We start from the raw sequence: 18,243 nt of genomic DNA on the forward strand, positions 1-18,243 counted from the left end.
CTTTAACTTCGAATAGAACTACCATTTTAATTTAGATTAACGGGAAACATGAGTGACTTGAACAATTTGAAACGATTGAATGCTACATTAATAATGAATAAATTACTTGTAACGAGCATTAAAAAAAACCCCATTGATTTATGAAATGCTCCGTTAGCTTCTGCTGACACATCAAGCAGCTGCGATAACGTTAGCCACTCTAGCAGTCAGGAGGCTAGCGCTGTAAACTAGCTAACACTTTACGTCTATCTCGCAAGCTAACGCTGCTATTGACGTGGTTAGCAGAAGCTAAATAATAGATAAAGTTGTGTCTTTTTCGACGTTATTAAAACTTGTTGGGCTTGGCTATTGTAATTTTACCTTTAAGGTATATCCAATGCAACATAGATACAACGCGTTGGCTGTACCGTCGCAGCTTACGCTTAGCTAGACTGGTGCGTGTTCATAGCTTTGTTGCCCCGTTAGCCTCGTGCTCGATGTCCAGGCCCGAGGCCCGAATTAGCACAAACGTCTGGTGGCGATGGTCAATCAAGAGTCGATCTTTTCGAACCATAAACGTACACATTAATTAATGACACTATCGTGCATGCGATCAATACGTTTACTTCAAGCCTGTAGCAAATTCTAACAATACGACAACAAGGATTTTCCCAAAACATCGTCACCGCTTACCGCTGTCCTCGACGCCGGCTGAACGAGAGCACGAGTACGCATGCGTGGATCTGAAGCGCTGGCGACGTCAGGTTGCCTTTCCGTGTTTTCTACAAATTATTGTCAATTATTTTACAGTTACGAATAAGAGCACATTTGTTGAATTGCAGTGAGCTTTTTTATTTTTTGGGGGGGGTCATGTTATGTAGGTACAAAGTTGTAGAACCATAAATAAGTAAAGTCTTAACAGCTCACCATTTTTACAAAACAAAATTAATAATTAATAAAACTGGCAAAATAGCTGCATTGCGTTTGGTACAGGTTACAGCTCACAAGTTGTCTGCTCCAGTTTATGTAGCCACGTTAACTCGAAAAATCAACTTCCGGTTATAACTACCAAATCAAAAAATCGCTGGAAACCTACAATATCAAAATACACAAAGAGTCTTTGATGTTACGTACTGACGTAATTCGCAAAATATGAGAACGGGAAAAAAAATTGGGACACGAACCAAGGACAACTAGATATACCAGCCATCTTAGCAAAACATCTTGAGCCATTACAGGAATGACAGTAGTTTCTGTCGGCATATTTAATATACAGTATCTCATTTACATATCAGTAACAGAGACATTCAGTATTGGCTTTTACTCATAACTTTATACAGGATGCAACAAAGCAGCAGTGAATACAATCCGTTATTCATTATTGTGATTGGAAAGGAGCCAATTAGTGGAAATGATATACAGCTGTGTCTTCAAAAACTGGAGTATGTTTGTCCTGAACAGTAGATGCTACAGGAAGCTTTTAGTCTTGCAATTTGCGTTCCAACTCTGAGAAAACCTTTGCATTGATTTCATCCACTTCATCTTCCACCTGGGGGGAAAAAGGCAATTGACAGAGGTGGCATGTAACATAAAAGCCTTTCAGACGCTATCCTCCACACGATCGAGTAAGCGATGGATACTGCCATCTACTTTGTAGCCTCGTCATTCAGCCACTTGCTTAAGCACCTGCAAACGGAATAGTGGCTGCCTAGTTTCATTACGGAGTCCAAATATTTAATTATATATATATGTATATAATATACAGTTTATTAATAAACAATATTCTGCATAGCGTGACTGAAGCAAACAAATACCAGAGTAAAAGTGCTTCTGAAAAATCTGGTATTTCGGTCAGGTTTCATAAATACTCTTATGCACAAACTTAAACGTTCTGAACAGTTTACGCTTTTTAAAGGATGATTGTGACAGGAATGCAAGCCAGTCGGAACACTGCGCTGTTATGCCGAGTCATGAACTAAACATAGCATCACATCCGATTTAAAACATAGCATCACTTAGCAAATTTCTGCATTCACCCTCTCCCAACAACTTGAATATATTTTGTTAAACATTTTGATATTCACCTGTTCCACACTGGCGACTTCTGGGATATAAAATTGCATCATGTTTTGAATGCCATTCTTCAGGGTGACTGTGGAGCTGGGGCATCCCGTGCATGAACCGACAAGCTTCAGCTTCACGATGCCATTCTCAAATCCCTTAAAGACGATGTCTCCTCCATCCTCCTGCACTGTAGGTCTTGTAAGAGAAGGGCATCAAGATTATTGATAGCTACCATTAAGGGAATATCATATTAGCTTTCAGTCAGGATTAGGTAATAAAGAAAAAATTGCAAACTGCTAACTAAATTAAAAATAGAAAAAGTTAAAATCGTTCTCAATAGTCCCTTTTCCACTGTTGGAACAATTTTTATATTATCTGAGATTTTGAAAAACGTTGGCACATTTCTACCAATATTGTCGAATGGAATGTTTTTTGGTGCTATAGTGGTTCGGTACCTGATTCTGGTGTCCAGAAGCTCCTTTATCATAGACACAATCTCATCATCATCTTCAGAATGGCCTACAATATAGGAAATATAAAACTGTGAAGATATTTAGAGTCAAACAGCTGCATAACCGAAACATGGCTAATAAGGACAGATACACTCACTGCTCTCGTGGTACACGGCGCCCACCGTTATCGGGCCACCACTTTCAAAAAACTTAGCAATGGCCTCCAAAGAAAGGCGCTTAATGTCTGTCCATTCTAGATCCTCATCTATCTGACAGGAAAAAACAAAAAATCTCATGTGTCGTTTCACCACTGAATTGTCATTTACATTTACTTATATTTACTTTCGTGACAGTGATGAAGTCAGGGCCAAAGAAGACACTTTTTACTCCTTCGATTTCAAACAGGTCCCTGAAACACACATATGAGTTGCTTTACTTCACAGACATCCTATAGAATACGTGCTCCCCTGAAAGCAATGCTACCACCGTCAGAAAAAAAGACTTGACTGGGAACAGCACAACCTGGCTAAAGACGAGCATCCAGCTGAACTTGCAGAGGGAAAGTCAAGCGTCCCGGCTCCTAGGACAGGTTTACCAGGAACAAACTTCAGGCTTTGTGGGTTTGGTGTGTCTTCAGTCTGGATAGGCAGATGTCCTACTGAATAATATAATAAATACAATTAATTGTTTCCGACAAAGCAATGAAACGTGTTTGAAAACGGCAGTAGGTGGAAGCTGGTTTCTCACTTGAGAAGCGTCTCGCTGCTGTGCCGGGCCGAGGCAGACATTTTCTGAAGGACTGAGTCGAGGTCGTGGCTGGAACCCTTTAGTAAGTAAAGAACAGTGTATTTGAATTATATTTATCTGTCAGTCAATATTCTGGGGCCGCTTTAAATGATAAAGTGGGGTTAAAAAGCAGCAACAGCCCAAAATGACTTGAGCCTCTGCACCGACCTACTGATGAGTATCGTTATCGTTATCAGAGCCCACACACATTAGATATGTAGTAAAAAACCACGACAAATGAATGGAAATCCGTTCCCCTCGAAGAAATATTAACATTAAGTGGCGCCGTTTGCGTGCTAGCCAACTAACTAATGCAGAGTTTATGATTCACACAAGCATAATAACGCATCACATCAGTAGAACATTGTGTTTACGAAATGATAAAACCTAAACGTGGGGGGGTTCGAACCTAAAATGAGTCGTAGCTTTTGCTTGTAACAGGCGAAGACCCCATCTCATGTGCGCCGCCATTTTCTTTGTTTTGAAAATGAGTACGTGACAGACAGCACATAATCTCTGCTAGCTAACCACCCCTACTATGGCGACGCCATATCCGCCGACCTTCCTCAAGTGAGTGGATACGTGATAAACGTCACAGTAATTTCAAGCCAATCAGAGACAAAAGGAGGCGGGTCCTGGTGTCGCCGTCGTAGGATTTACAAATGGGATATATTTAGCAAGAAAATTAAATAACGGATCAAGAATGTTTATCATATGACAATTCTAATAATAAGAATAGTCAAGTTATTACTGTGGTGTGGAGTTCATTCAATGTACTAAGCGATGCTGTACAGTATTATACTGTATTCTCAACTCATATTTTTATATTAAGCAAAAACATGAACTCCCAGTCAATATATACAAAATAAGAATGTTCTAAATTAAAACGTTAATGCTTAACCATATTGTTTACACATTAAACTCAATAAAAGTTATTTCGGTTCTCAAATAAAACAAAAACCTAATTCAGCGAGAGTTTGATTTGTTCTGGTCATTCCTGGTGAATTCCTGTTTAGCGATAACTTATTCAATGATGTGTGAACTAATCCATCCAGACATCAGAGGAAGCAGGGCTTTAATGTCTGTCGGACGCAACTTTGGATCTAGTCACCCAGTAAAAGTTTTCGCAGCAGCCTGAAGAGGTCTGCCTCAATAGGAAGAATGAGTGAGTGACTTTGGAGGCAGGTAGATTGCACCCGTCCAACCTGGGGTCAGGAATGGTACTAATATCCTTTTTTTTTTTTACATTGCATTGGCTGAACAGATAAAATAAAACTTTCTTAATTTTGGATTATATGGGCAAAAGGCAAATCTTGATTTGATTTTGAGCATTTGAGCTTTTATTGCATAAGAAAGCATCATTATTTTAATCCCTTAAAACTAAGGTTTTCTGTGCAAGTCATTACATTGTTCACACAAAATACTCCCTTCAGCAAATTGTTAAATCTTGTTTCCAAGATTAAGATAATAAGAAAAGTGCAATGTGTACTTGGCAAATCAAGGAAAAAAAAACCTCCCCTTATGAGACTTCAGAGCCTTCATCATACTTTACATGCTCATTGTATTAATGTGGACTGTAATTCCATATCATGGCTGCTACAAATGTAATTGTCTGAAACACCAAATGGTGTTTCTTGAAAGTGGTGAAAAATACGGTCAACTTAATGAATTAACAGAAATACAATACTTGTGTAAAGCACAAGCGCTGTGCTTCAGTGAATGCACATTATTTCCCACCACTAGATGTCAGGAAAGTACATCAATTTAAACATTAAAAATATTCCTTAGAGGGCAATCATAAGATTTAAAACTTTGTTAACCAGCCCTGGTTTTACATTACTGATATATATATATATTTATAGTACTCTCAAATATTACATACACATATCTGCTTGAAGAATTCATAAATCAAATCCAGATTCACCTGCTCGTGTTCACTTGGCAGTTGGTGATTCGAGGCGGTGAGTCAGTTTGGTGTAAAACAATGAAGAGTCAAGAAGGCCAACCCTGTTTCACACCGTTTGTTCTGACAAGGCGAGGTGGTAGTTCCAGAGGAGTGGCCGAAAAAGAGCGACTCGTGCATAAAAGAAGGGCTTTATGGATGACGTAGCATTCAAAGGAACTCCCACAGTGAAATGGTCTGCTTGAAGACGTACACATAAATCAGATTGGAATGTTTCTTTTCTTTTTTTTTTTTTACTAGCACTTATCTTGCTGTGAAGGTTTAAGACTTACTTCATGAGGAATTCCCATATCCTGCCAGTCAGTGTTTTCAACACACCTGGATTTACGGAAACCCTGTTATAATCTTTTTTTCTATTTGTCGCCTTCCTCTCTACCGAGACATGACGCTTTGGATTCTCTTCCCCATCTCCCTCTCCCTGATGTCCTTCATTGGAACATGGACTGTGTAAGTTCACAAGAAATTCACTCTTTTGCACTTGTCTCTGTAGCTGTGGCTAGAATGCCAGGTTTTGAACTGATAAATACTTGTCATTGATAATATTGGCAATTGGCAGCCTCGAGCTTAAGCTGATCACGAAGCTGTACAATTTAAGGTTTCACGATAGTGTCGTTCCTTACTGGCACCGCATCAGGTTTAGCAGTATTTCTGAGTGAAGCATTGACATTCTTGTTGTAATACTGATAATAATTGGACTTGAACAGAAACTAATCAGATTGCACAAGATCTTTTGGCAGATGGGCTACAATATATCCAGTGTAATTAAATTTCTTTTTTTTTGTGGCAATCTCCAGAACTAATTAAAATGTCGTTTTTCCCCGATAAAACATGAGAAAACATATCTGGAACTTTGTGAAGCCTTATCAATTTTTCTCACTATTTATTCCATAAATTTCTGAAGTCTGAAAATGTGCTATTCAGCAGGAAACCCGATGATGATTTAGTCAGCAGGAATGCAATGTTAATAATAAAGCACTGCTTTTACCAAGGTCTGTTTGTCTGCCGCTTTGATTACAACGTTATTATCAGCTATCAGTGGGATGCATGCTCATCTCATGAAGTCCTCAGTACTTGCAGACTATTTCTATGATAAGCCCAATGATTCACGTGTTGTCACTTTCATATTTCTGCTGTTTTATTCAGCTATGGCCTGGCCCTCTTCAACAACCATGTGTGCTCCCTCGGCGACTGGTGAGTCACGTCTCAATCGATGAGCATCAGCATGTTGACGGATTATCCAGAAGCTCGTTCGTTTATTTTAAGGGGAGATGGCAACTACTGCGGAGGGAATAGATCAACTAGCTGCTGCCTCGTTCCCACCATAAGGTGACAATTACACATCCCCAAACATCATTGTTTTTGTGTCATTTTTCTTTCTGTGGGCACAAGTGATATCTCATAATTTGAATTTACAATCTGATTCCAGCTCCAGTGGATCTCTTGCCCCAGAAAATGCCCTTTTTACAGCCACCATCAACGCTGGATCCTTTCTCTGTGAGTTTACCTGCTGAAGACTCAAAGCATTTTACTCGATATGAGTAACATATGTCATATATATATATATATATGTTGTGTGCTTTCCTCTTCAGTTTTACTGTTCTGTATATTCCACCATTCTCACATTATGGAGAGGCATGCATGCCAATCCATACTGAGCAAGGTGGCATTGGTCTTCGGTGTGGTGGCAGCCATCGGGGCATTCGTGGCAGGAAACTGCAATGTAAGTACTGCTTAAAGCACAATTACAAAACTTGGTACACCGAACAGTGAAGAGGCAGTGCAGTGTGTACTTCACCTGTACTGCGACAGCAAACGCAGGCGGTGGCGGCTTGCTTCACGTCATGCAAGACATAAAACATTAATAATAATGAATGAATGAATCGGCATCACTGGATAATAGCTCGTCTGCCATGTCTTCCACAGCTGCGTGACCTGTCACTCATTCACAACCTCGGAGCAGCCGTCAGCTTCGTGTGCATCTGCGTTTACACCGTTTTGCTCACCGCACTGACCAGGAAGTGTGTGCTGACGGGACACGAGAAGACCCTCTACCCATTACGCATCATTTCCACCATGGTTCAAGCCATTGTCACCATCAGCTGTATCCTTTCGTCAATCTCCAAACTAAAATTAGAACGTCTTGAATCCAAATGCTTGGATCTGGATCCGGTCTGCTGCTCTGTTGACAAAGTGGGACTGGCAACACTGTGCACGGCAGCAGGTAGGATCTAATGGCCTTTTCAGCTACACAAACTACAGCCGGTGATTTCTTGCAACACTATACAGTCTACAGCAACAGCACTGATTACAGCAGCAGTAATCCTCCTCCTCATGGACCGTCACAACCGCTGAATGTCGGTCTTCCTCCGTGGGGTAGTTACTCTCTCTGCAGTCAGAGCTGCCTGGAGTTGTCGCCAGGTCTGTGGAGGATTGTTCACACTTGCTCTCACACACACTCAGCCAGCCCCGCGGTGTCAGTGGGATTTAGGTTGACTAGTTGCCGTCCAGTCGGGACCTGCGAGGCACTTCCTGTGGTTTGATCCTTGCCATGTTGCCCCAGCTGTGACATTCTGTGAGATGTAATTTTGCCACAAATGCACCTTTTAAATATATATATAAAAAAAATAGTCCGGGGAAGTCCAGATTTGTCATTCATCCTTAGACGCAAGTCAAAGATGCATTTTGTGTAATTTCAATGCCTGGAAGAGTCAGTCTCCTCCCCCAGGAGGAATTAATAACCATCTTCTTACAACATCCGACCACTAATTGTTTTCACACATCCTTAACTTGGAATTCTTCAGACACGGTTTTGTTTTCCCACCAGGAGTTCTTTTACATCCAGCTGTCGGCTATATTTGAGTGGATGCTCAGCATCAACCTGGAGCTGTTTGAGCTCAGCTATGCCGTGGAGTTTTACTTCTTCTCGTCCATCATGCTTTCAAACCTGCTGAGCAAACACGATGAAGTTAAGCCTTTAGTGATGTCCTGATGCGGGGCTGCCGAGGTCCGGCTGCAGCAGACGAGCCGTGATGACAGCCTGCGTGAGGCAGCAGCTGGATCGCGGCTGAAACACCAGCATCGTGTTTCATCACTTTTCTGGGATGGATTTAGGTCCATTGGCGGATTTTGACTATTCTTACACCAAAATTATGTCTATTTGCTTTCCTGACCATATCTTTGTTACAACTAATAAACTTGCACAGCAAATACACCAAAATACTTTTTGAGCAAGCAATATTAGTATTCAAACCTAACTAACCTACAGTGTGGTGCATTAATAAGTTACGGTACTTATATGAATCAGTATTCAGGCTGAGGGTTGAGGCAGGAATGGCATCCGGTGTAAAACCTTGCCATAATTGTTAATGAAATCGACTAGAAGTTTGATTTGCGTTTTTTTTTTAATGTTTTAACATGACAAAGAATGAAATCATCCACTTCCTTATAGCCTTAGAAGCTCAACCAGAAGCCTGGAGAACAATGATCGCAGATTCACAGCTGCAATGCTGGTTACACGTATTACGGTACTTGAGATCATGCCTTGAACACATTTAGCGCCCAAGTTCAAAAAGGTTAAGTTCGATGAGCGACACTGTATAGGCTACTTCAGAAACGTGATGTTTAAGATGAAAACGCAAAGATTGTAAAATGTCTTATGGAAACTTTCAGAATATGTGAAGACCAAAGCAACAGCACTTTGAACAAAAAAAAGGCTCAATGAGGGATCAAAGTACAGAATCTAGTGTAAGAGGCTAGTTAGCACGTAGCATTGTGTTGAGCATCGAGATTTAGCAACATCTAATTAATACCCCCCCCCCCCACCTTCAAAGTTAACTTTATCGAATCAAACATTTCATGTAATGCACACACACACAAAAAAAGTTGGAACAAAATGTAAATGTCCTTGAAAGTTAATATCTCTTGAATCATAAAAACAAACTGAGTATTGACACGGCTATGTGACCGATAACGTTGCTTAGCAACTCCTACGTGTGCGACAGCTGTAACGCGTCCGCCATAAAAACAAATTATCCATTTCACAAAATAATACAAGGGGGGTTTTAGTTTTAATGCAAAGCATGTACCCTTTACTTGAAAGAAGGTAATATACATCATGGAATTACAGATAAGATATATGAGCAAAATCAATTCACAATGAATCATCTTTTCTTTGCATCAATCAAGGGGAGTGTGATATTAGCTACAGTTTTAGGAAGAAGGCAGTGAAGAGCACATCTAATTCTGTCAGAATCTTTACTGTATGATACACTGTCAAATAAAAATGCAATATGCAGTATTCCACATTAAACTCAATAACAAAAACGTGAGACAGAAACATTTGTATAAACAAGTTCCATCGATGTCTTCCAACTAAGTTCAACTGCAATGCATACATTATAAATAAATGTAAGGGGAAGAAAAGTTAAAAAAAATTACGACAAGCATTCACGCACAATTCCAGCATGGCTGAAACAAGTGGCCTGAATTCCTCCGCTTTAGAACAGCTTTCTCACACCGGTCCGATGCTGCAGCTTTTCCACGCGTAACATTATTGAATAAATCAAGTTAAAATTGCCCTTAAAATTGATTATGTTAAATGTTAAGTCGCTCACCACCTTCTCCTGCGAGGCGAGACTTTTTTTTTTCTTTCTTTTTTTTTTGCAAGTAAAGACAAAAACACAACGCCGAATACTTTTTAGCAGCCCAAATCCTACGAGTACTATGAAAAGCTCATATTTAGCTAAGATAGGGGAGGTCACTGGTATGAATTACAGAACTGTTCCAATTTTAAAAGCAAAGATTTGTGATCTTTCTCACGCATTGTATTTTAAGTCAAATACCTCTCTCTCCTTTCTGGTTGCATTCCTATGTCTTGTTTTTTCATGGTCAGTGGAAGCTCCAACTGTACACACGATGAACAAATGTCTTTTGTAATAAAAGGAAAAATATACTACAGTAGGAGACAACTCAGAAACTGTGCCGATGCAGTTTGGTAATTGTTTAAATCTACATCCAGTTGACAGGAGGAGTCTTTCAAACAGAGTACATGTTCTTGGTTGTGGATCCGCTCTTGCTGGATGTATCATCATGTGACTGGTAGCACATGGCTTTCGAGGGGATGTTTAGACGCTCTTTATAAAGTTGCCTGCAGACAAACAGGAAGTTGAATGCCGTGTGAGCACCAACACTGATTAATGTCGCCATCTAGTGGTTAGTTTCAGTTTACAATTCTATTAATTTTTAACTTTTGTCCTTGGGATTGTTGCCTGATCACAAATTGACCTTCCAACTTACCCTATCGTCATGATGGCATCTCTGTTTTGGCAGTTGCTTGTCCAGACAGCTATTTTGTCACCTTTAGGTCTGACATTGACCACAGCGCCGCACACATCTTCACTTGCCTCGTCAAACGTCTCGCCGACTAAACACAAGAGCTGCAAAACATCAAATGTGATCCGCTGTTAGAGAACGGTGTGCATTTTTAATGGTAAAAGTTAGATAAAAGTTCATCTCTGAAAGTCTGAATGCTCCTTGAAGGTACCGTCTCCATCCAGAAGCGGTCCAGGTCATTATGTCTTTGTTGTTTGCTAAGCGTCATCAGCCATCGACCCCCCAGCTTGTTCCCGACATCTTCCCACATTGGCTTGATCCCATCCTGGTGAACAGAGTCAGAAAAGTTATTAAATCCTCAGTGACATTGGGTGTATAGATTCTTGACTCTGGAGCACTAGGATACTAGGAAGCTGAAGCGGCTCGCATCTCAAATGAGAAGCAGAGCTCCAATAACAAAAGAAACGGTTGAACTGACCTTAAATAAACAATAATCACACCCATATCCAAGTTTGCTCGGTTGCTGTATGTGGTTGTATAATCTGTAAGAAACACAGAGGACCATTCACACCGACAGAACCCGATTCACCTGCCGCGATCGGGATTATAGTACAGTGAAGAATCCAACATGAAGATAAAACTGTTCAGTGCTATAAATACGCTAGAAAAACACTCCAGCCTCCGTTGCGTATCGGGTTTTTAGTCTGTTTGCTATAAATGAAATGTGTTAATCATGCTATGGACATGCTAAATGAAGAGGCTCATCCGCATCATCAGCATGTTGCCGTTTGTCTCCACTACAGTCACACTAAACTGAACAAATATCACGAGGGCTCTCTGCAGGACATTTAAGGCCAGAATGGGAAATCATACTACTTAGCGCTTTCATATTACAGTAATACTGTATATCATTGTGTGTATGTATCTAATTAAAACAGTTTTTGCCATTGTTATTAGCGTTGATTTGAGTCTTTCTAGACGGCCGGAATGGATTAAATTGTTTTAGGTTAATTTATATGGGAAGAATGTATTTGACATACGAGTGATTTGAGTCACAGGCTCAGTAGTTGTCACAGTTACCAATAGCAACCACCAGAACATAGCGCTGTGTGGTTCTTCAGGAGTTCGAGCATATTTCTTGAGGAAGTAACTCACTTTACAGAGACAGTTTGCTTTATTTGAGCTTTCAAGCCTGTTTTACAACGAGTGAGCGTCAAAGCTGCCCCCATCGTCTTCACAAGTACAGTGAATGACAAAAACCATTAATTTCAATATCATGCTGCTAAAACACTCCACTTATAACCTGATAGTCAGAAAATTGCATTACAGTCAAATATTAACAGAGATTAACTTACGCCCAAAAGTCTTCCACTGTATCAAACCTGGAAATGAGACGCAAGTTCTCTGTCCAGGTTTTGCTCTTGTCGTTTTTAAAATACCACAGAGCCCATCTGAGAGAGAAGAGAGAGAAAAACATTTTAGGATTCCTGCAGGGTTCTGGAAGAATGAGTTAAAAACATTTTCTCAACAACAGAACAATTGAACTGCTAAACCTCAGTAGCAATGGCTTGTAAAGTAAGCCATTTATTGTTAGTGTTATAACAACAACAATTACAGAACACAACACAACAGTTGGAAACAAAAGCACACGTATGAATGTAAACACACAAAGCCAGCCGTCACCAGCAACACAGAGAGCTGCTGCTCTTTCAATGATTCACAGGACGGCTTGCGGCAGAGAGGATGAGGGCAATGACAGGACAATGGTTGAACCCTGTACCCCAACAGCAACCAACCATTGACCCCCACCTACGAGTTCACCCAGAGAGACGCCAATGCAAATGCTACAGCCCAAGAAAATTAACTGCACTTGCGATGTAGCAAATACACTGAGGCAAGACAGAAAGATCAGGATCTCCTCTCCCCTTGGAAGTAAGACATCTGTATGGAAGGAAGCGTCAGAATACACAACCCCGACCGCAAAATACTTAAATCAAATGTGAGCACACACAATCCGATTGACATCCTTTTGTTGGTTTAGCTACAGCAGCAGACATCGACACCCTTGACCCCAGAAGCTGGACTGAACATGCAGAACAGCCTAGAAGTTGTCACCAGCACAGAACCCAAATAGCCGTTCCAAATGCATAATAGTGAACAACAATTCCAATACCTGCATGCATAGTAGGAAGCAGAAAGCAGCATTCTGTTCTTTTACTTAAAATTTAATGATACCATTTACTTGTAAATAATTTGTAACGTTGATTTCATGGAGACACTTCGTCATCATTATGGAGTGTAAATGTAAACCAGATGTCACCAAATACAGTGATTCAATTAATTTTTACTGAAAATATAATAGCCTTTATGTATGTGGTACAACAGCCTTAAAATAAGACTATGAAACAAGCTCTTCAGTGTGAAACAGCACGTATTAAACCCTTATAAATTGCCAGATGTGACATAGATATGTTTACATGGACTAAAATAAATAAACTACATTCACATTTTGGTCTCTTTATGAATCTCCACTACCCATACAAGAACCTTTCATTTGTAAAAAAAAACAAAAAATAAACACATCAAATCTAAAGGAAACCAAATTCTCACTTGTTTTGCAAGGGATGCTTCATATACTCGTCAGCGTTGGCAGCTACTTGGGTGTCAGGCTGCTCCTCTTCAGATTCAACTGATTTCTATGGAGAGGCAGACATGCAAATATTATATACAATGTTTGAGTACAAAAGACATTCGACATATTTCAGTTGAATTCTTCGATGCGGGTTCTGTGCTAAAGCACAATGTGGGAGATGTGCGGTATTTATTTTATCAGAATCAGAATACTTTAATAATCCCATAAGGAAATTATATCAGCAGCAAAGCTCCACTCAACAAAGTGATAATGTTGCATTATAATCTTGTTATATACCACTCTATGGTCACATCTGAAACAGAATTACCCCAAAAATAAAGCCACCTGCTTACCTAAAATAACCTTATTTATCAATAAAGGTCTGTTTTTAAAGTGGTTTTAATTTGTACAGATAAATTAAATTACCTCTACAATAGTATCACCAAAAATAACACATATTGTACCATGAAGGATTGTCTACAAATACAAATTGTTATACACTGTTATAAACGAAATTAATGATTTTAATTACGCACGAGTCCACGGAAAACATCAAACAGGGATTATTGGGCGGATTAGCATCGGTAGCGTTACTTTTAGCAGACGTCCGAGACTAGCTACAAGCTAGATACACACGTGTCCACTTTCCCAACCAATCAATAATCACGTATTATCGTTAGTTAAGGGTGTAGTGATGGTTTCTTAAATAGTATGTTAACTCTAATATCGAAATGCATATAAACGAATGATCACAGACGGGAGTTTCAATGAACGGCGTCCTGTCAGTCCCTCCCAGCGAACAAAGTCTGCCTTTCCCACATTTACGCTGCTGTGCTTGCTAAAGCTAACGCTAATGCTAACCGATCCACGCGAAAAAAGACGCATCCATCGCCAAACATACATGGCACAGATTCAACGGAACGTGGTTATATAAATGTTTTTGTTAGATAATCGGAAGATGTAGCAATTATTTCCAAAACACACTAATCGAATCTGTAAGCGAACGTTTAAGCTATCTCTCGTCGCTCTTACCGGCTCCGATGTCGCCATCTTTCCAGTAGAGAAACGCTGCTCTGTCGGGGCTCTGCGTCACACTTCGGCCTCTCACTCACCTACGGAAGCCGCGCGGTCTGGTTTGAGACGCGTAAAACGACACGAAGAAGCGCGTTCTTCTCCTTCTTCCTTTGTTGTCTTCTGGCGGACAAGCAAGCGGCCGTCGAGGGCGCAATACCGCCGCGCTGTGGTCCGGAGCGTTGAATGTAAAGGATTTAGAGTCTAGTCCTACATAAACTGTCTGTACCAACCCTCCAAATGGCGCACTGATTTAGTTCCTTTTAAGTATCTGTCTTTCCTGTTGGGATGATGACATTTCGTTGGTTTATTTCAATGATTACAACCACAAGTCTGATTTCTGTGTGTCGTTTAATTAATCACTTGCTGTGCATCCAGTTCTCATCTTTGATATTAAATGTTCTTTGTTTTCTGATATAATGGTTTTTCCTTCATTTCATCTACTTTCTTTTGAATATTAGAAAAATATCTACCTTTAGTTTAATTATTCCATTGCTTCTGCCAGTTCCTTTTCATTTCAGATATGATTACACTTCTGACTTCTGGGTTGCTGCAGTTTAGTATCTTAATTTGTTGCCTTTGTGTGTACTTGATATATGCAAGGTAAATGTGTTCAACACAACATCATGTCACTAAGGCAGGACGAATGAGTTTAAATTGCTATTATCTAGCATTTGTATTCTGCCACCAACATATCTGCATAAAATAACAGCTAGATTGTTTCAATCAAATGACAGGAGCTGTCCAGAGCTAATGCAGGCTGTAATGAGATCATTTAAATTGAAAATAAATGTTGTAATTTCCTTATGCCAGGTAAGACTTTTATGTAAGAACAATGCTGAAATAAATTAATCTGATTTAATATTTCCACCCCTACTGGGCGCTGTCTCAGTTTTAGGCAGATTTCATACATGCAGCAGGCACTCATTTAAAAAAAAAGAGATATTTGAGTAATGTGGGCCTGAGCTCCAGCAGAGCTTCCTGTCCAGCTGGGAAAAGGCATTTGTGTGATGGTAGAGAGATTAGCTGTGACCAGGAACATTCGTTATGCAGTGTACTGTCGTTGGACTGGGGGATCATGGATGTTCTTGCTCCACAGCCTCTTCAGGTACTGTTGAAGCTTTTTTTTTTTTTTGTTTTGTTTTTTACCGCTGGACTTTCCTGACCTTCTGTCAATGTAAATCCAGGTTTAAGTCCTCTCCCATCACTCCCCTCACAAGCAAACTTCACGTCGCACTTTGTTCGTCATCATGCTAATATAAAATGGGGATTTTAAAGTTGAACATGCTTCCAACATCTTTAGACTAATCCGTTTCTCCTCCTGAAAAACTTGATTTATGCCAGAGATAATTCACATACATATTTTAATGTTTGTTTGTTTGTTTTTATTCCCAGGTAGCTGGCGGGTCACTCAAATGTTCTCTTTCAGACCTGCTGATTCTACTGCTAAATGTGTTCCCACCACCAGAGTCCTAGTTTGCATAAAAAAAAAAAAGAACCATAGCAGGAAACACGCTTCCTGCTGCTCATCTATGTAATTTCCTACAGAACAATGACCATCTTTCACCCAGTGGATGCTTTTGTCCTGGTGTCAAGCTCTGAATGCTCATTTGTCCCCTGAGGAACCGCATGCACTCTCGTCGCCCCCCCCCCCCCCCCCCCCCCCCAAACTCCTGCAGCAGCTGTGTGAGAACGTGTGTGGCTCGTTGCATGTTGCATGTGTATGCATGCGACACGCAACATGTGAAACTCGAGCCCACCACGGAGAGCAGGGCAGGTAACCTCACCCGCAGACTGCAACAGAAGGCCTTTGTGGCCCCTTCCCCCGCCCCCTCCGCTTTAACCCCTCCATCCCTGTTATCAAAGAGCTGCTGCGCTCGCAGGCCGCTCTGCTGACAATCAGGCTGCTTCAATGCGGGGTCAGAGTTTCCAGGGACGGGGGGGGGCAGACCGGGTTTGTAAAAAGGGAGTTTGGCTTGGTAAATTGACCACGTTGCCATTTTTCATGTAAATCAGGCCTGTGGAGTCTTCGGGTGTGGAGATGCAGTAGATTACATTGGACTCATATTTTCCATATGATTTATTTTTCAGTTGTGTTAAAAAAGCACTCTTTGCCCGTAACTCCTTGCATTCTCTGCGCATGTCAAAAGTTCAGAGTCGCAGTGATCATGACAACCAAAGACTCCCACCCTCCCTCACCCAAGTCCCAGTCCTGGCCGGTGTCGGTGTTTGTTATCTCTTTGCTTTGCTTGTGGACAATCCTGCATGTGATGGTGACATGATGAAGCACAAATGGAGGTCTCCTCCCACATTTATCCGAACAAATGATTTATTATGAGCATGTGTTTACGTTTTTGTGAAAAAAGGGTAACCTTATCCTCCAAATCCAGATTAAGTGTATGTTACTAAACCCAGACGGTGTCCTATAATCTTCAAGAAGCAATAAAAGCTCTGTTTTTCTCAACTCTCTTTCACCTAAATAACTCGATTAGATTTATTGATCGTTGATTATAGTCAAGCAGTATTGTGCGGCTTACAATTTGATGGATGAATTGCAATAGAGTGAAGTCATTCAGACGATAAATAATCCAACTTCCTTCATACATCCTCTGGGACTTTGCCAGAAGTCTGCCTGACCAACCAAAGTCAAACGAGTCAACCTCCATCTCTCCCGGTCCGCCCCGGTAACAGGCTCGGGCCTCAGCTGGTGGATAGGGGGCCCCCCCGGTCCAGCTGGAGCGGCAGGAATGCACCAAGTGGTGTAGTTGTTCAGGAAACGATCCCGCTCTCAAAGACCTTTCCCTGGGAATACTGAGTTACAGTGTGAGAAAGTCCCACAGTCGATTTTTGACAGCATGTCTCCGCCGCCTCGCCTCTGTGTGGGCAGACGTGCTGTGACCTTTAGGACCAGAGGCTCAGACGGTCCACTGTCCACCCTCCTCAAGAACATCATGAGTGACAGGGCGCTTAAAGGGGCTGCAAAATCAAACTGTACACCATTCCACATCAACCTGAGGCACGTTTCACATTTCACCCGGCAACAATAGTCACACAAAGGCAGCATTCATCTGTGTTTAGTAGCTACACGGGAACAGATAGTCCCAAACTGGTACTGCCTGTTGCCCTGAAGGAAACTATGTCACACTGTAAGATGATCATACAATGGGAAACCAAAGTTATCAGTCCCAGCTTTCTTAAAAAAAACATTTCCACTGCAGAATTGTGAGAGTAGTATGTAAACATAGATCACAAACAAGAAAGGATTCCATTCAGGCCAGCGCTGACTAGCTGTTCTAAATACCCGCAACCAGCTGAACCAACTAGTTCAGCTAAATCACCTGGACTGGTGGCTTTGCTCTAGATTCATGAAGGACTTAAAGCACGTATCTTGTTTTCAGACGTTTTAAAATCAACCGCAGGGCTCAGCTTTGAGACAAAACCACAACAGATGCTAAATAATAAAACCTTTCTTCGTGTTTTGTTTGCATGAGAAAAACATTATTATTGAAGTCACAGGTTAAACCTCCAAAATAATATTTCATTCAATGGGGCAGCACGGCCTTTCTGTGAGGAGGTTTGCATGTTCTCCCCCGTGTCTGCGTGGGTTCTCTCCGGGTTCCTCCCACCAAAAACATGCAAATTAGGTGAATTGCTTAGACTAAATTGCCCACAGGTGTGAGTGTGTGTGTATGTGTGTATGTGAATGCTGTCTATGTGTAGCCCTGTGATGAACTGGCGGCTTGTCCAGGGTGTACCACGCCTCTCGCCCATTGACTCCTGGGATAGGCACCGGCACAACCCGGTAACGGACATGTTGCATTCAATGCCATTTGACGTGCTGCGACATTTAGAAACTTCCTGTCACTTTAACTGTCCTTTGTCTTTTGCCTCGTGTCACTTCCTTTCCTTTTATTTCCTGGATAAAGTAGAGGCTCATTCTTACATGCGAGTATTTCCGTTCTCTG

At 41.0% G+C, this 18,243-nt stretch overlaps 3 protein-coding genes across 4 annotated transcripts; 1 reads left to right on the forward strand and 2 right to left on the reverse strand.

Moving 5' to 3' along the window:
* Window positions 1-815: 815 nt before the first annotated feature.
* On the reverse strand, window positions 816-3,758 carry zgc:110319 (uncharacterized protein LOC796111 homolog). Of its 2 annotated transcripts, none has more exons than XM_068741156.1 (8): window positions 3,691-3,758; window positions 3,243-3,319; window positions 3,018-3,150; window positions 2,838-2,904; window positions 2,653-2,764; window positions 2,499-2,562; window positions 2,064-2,238; window positions 816-1,528 (listed from the first exon to the last, which is right to left on the reverse strand). In XM_068741156.1, exons 1-8 carry the CDS (start codon window positions 3,750-3,752, stop codon window positions 1,460-1,462), a joined length of 759 nt encoding a protein of 252 aa, XP_068597257.1. In that variant the 5' UTR covers window positions 3,753-3,758; the 3' UTR covers window positions 816-1,459. The 2 variants fall into 2 exon arrangements, with proteins under 2 accessions (XP_068597257.1, XP_068597255.1); XM_068741154.1 differs by having other exon boundaries at window positions 3,018-3,153.
* Window positions 3,759-5,626: 1,868 nt separating this feature from the next.
* Window positions 5,627-8,389, forward strand: si:dkey-228d14.5 (uncharacterized protein LOC796266 homolog). Its single transcript, XM_068741719.1, has 7 exons — window positions 5,627-5,691; window positions 6,388-6,435; window positions 6,508-6,570; window positions 6,671-6,738; window positions 6,834-6,964; window positions 7,168-7,345; window positions 8,046-8,389. The coding sequence occupies exons 1-7, from the start codon at window positions 5,627-5,629 to the stop codon at window positions 8,231-8,233; spliced, it is 741 nt and encodes a 246-aa protein (XP_068597820.1). The 3' UTR covers window positions 8,234-8,389.
* A 251-nt stretch (window positions 8,390-8,640) lies between these two features.
* eif4e1c (eukaryotic translation initiation factor 4E family member 1c) lies at window positions 8,641-14,303 on the reverse strand. Its single transcript, XM_068741013.1, has 7 exons — window positions 14,240-14,303; window positions 13,186-13,271; window positions 11,931-12,026; window positions 11,054-11,117; window positions 10,787-10,900; window positions 10,540-10,679; window positions 8,641-10,390 (listed from the first exon to the last, which is right to left on the reverse strand). Exons 1-7 carry the CDS (start codon window positions 14,255-14,257, stop codon window positions 10,279-10,281), a joined length of 630 nt encoding a protein of 209 aa, XP_068597114.1. The 5' UTR covers window positions 14,258-14,303; the 3' UTR covers window positions 8,641-10,278.
* Window positions 14,304-18,243: the final 3,940 nt, after the last annotated feature.

The sequence above is a fragment of the Brachionichthys hirsutus genome, chromosome 7, assembly GCF_040956055.1.
Source record: "Brachionichthys hirsutus isolate HB-005 chromosome 7, CSIRO-AGI_Bhir_v1, whole genome shotgun sequence".
Taxonomy (NCBI): Eukaryota; Metazoa; Chordata; class Actinopteri; order Lophiiformes; family Brachionichthyidae; genus Brachionichthys; species Brachionichthys hirsutus.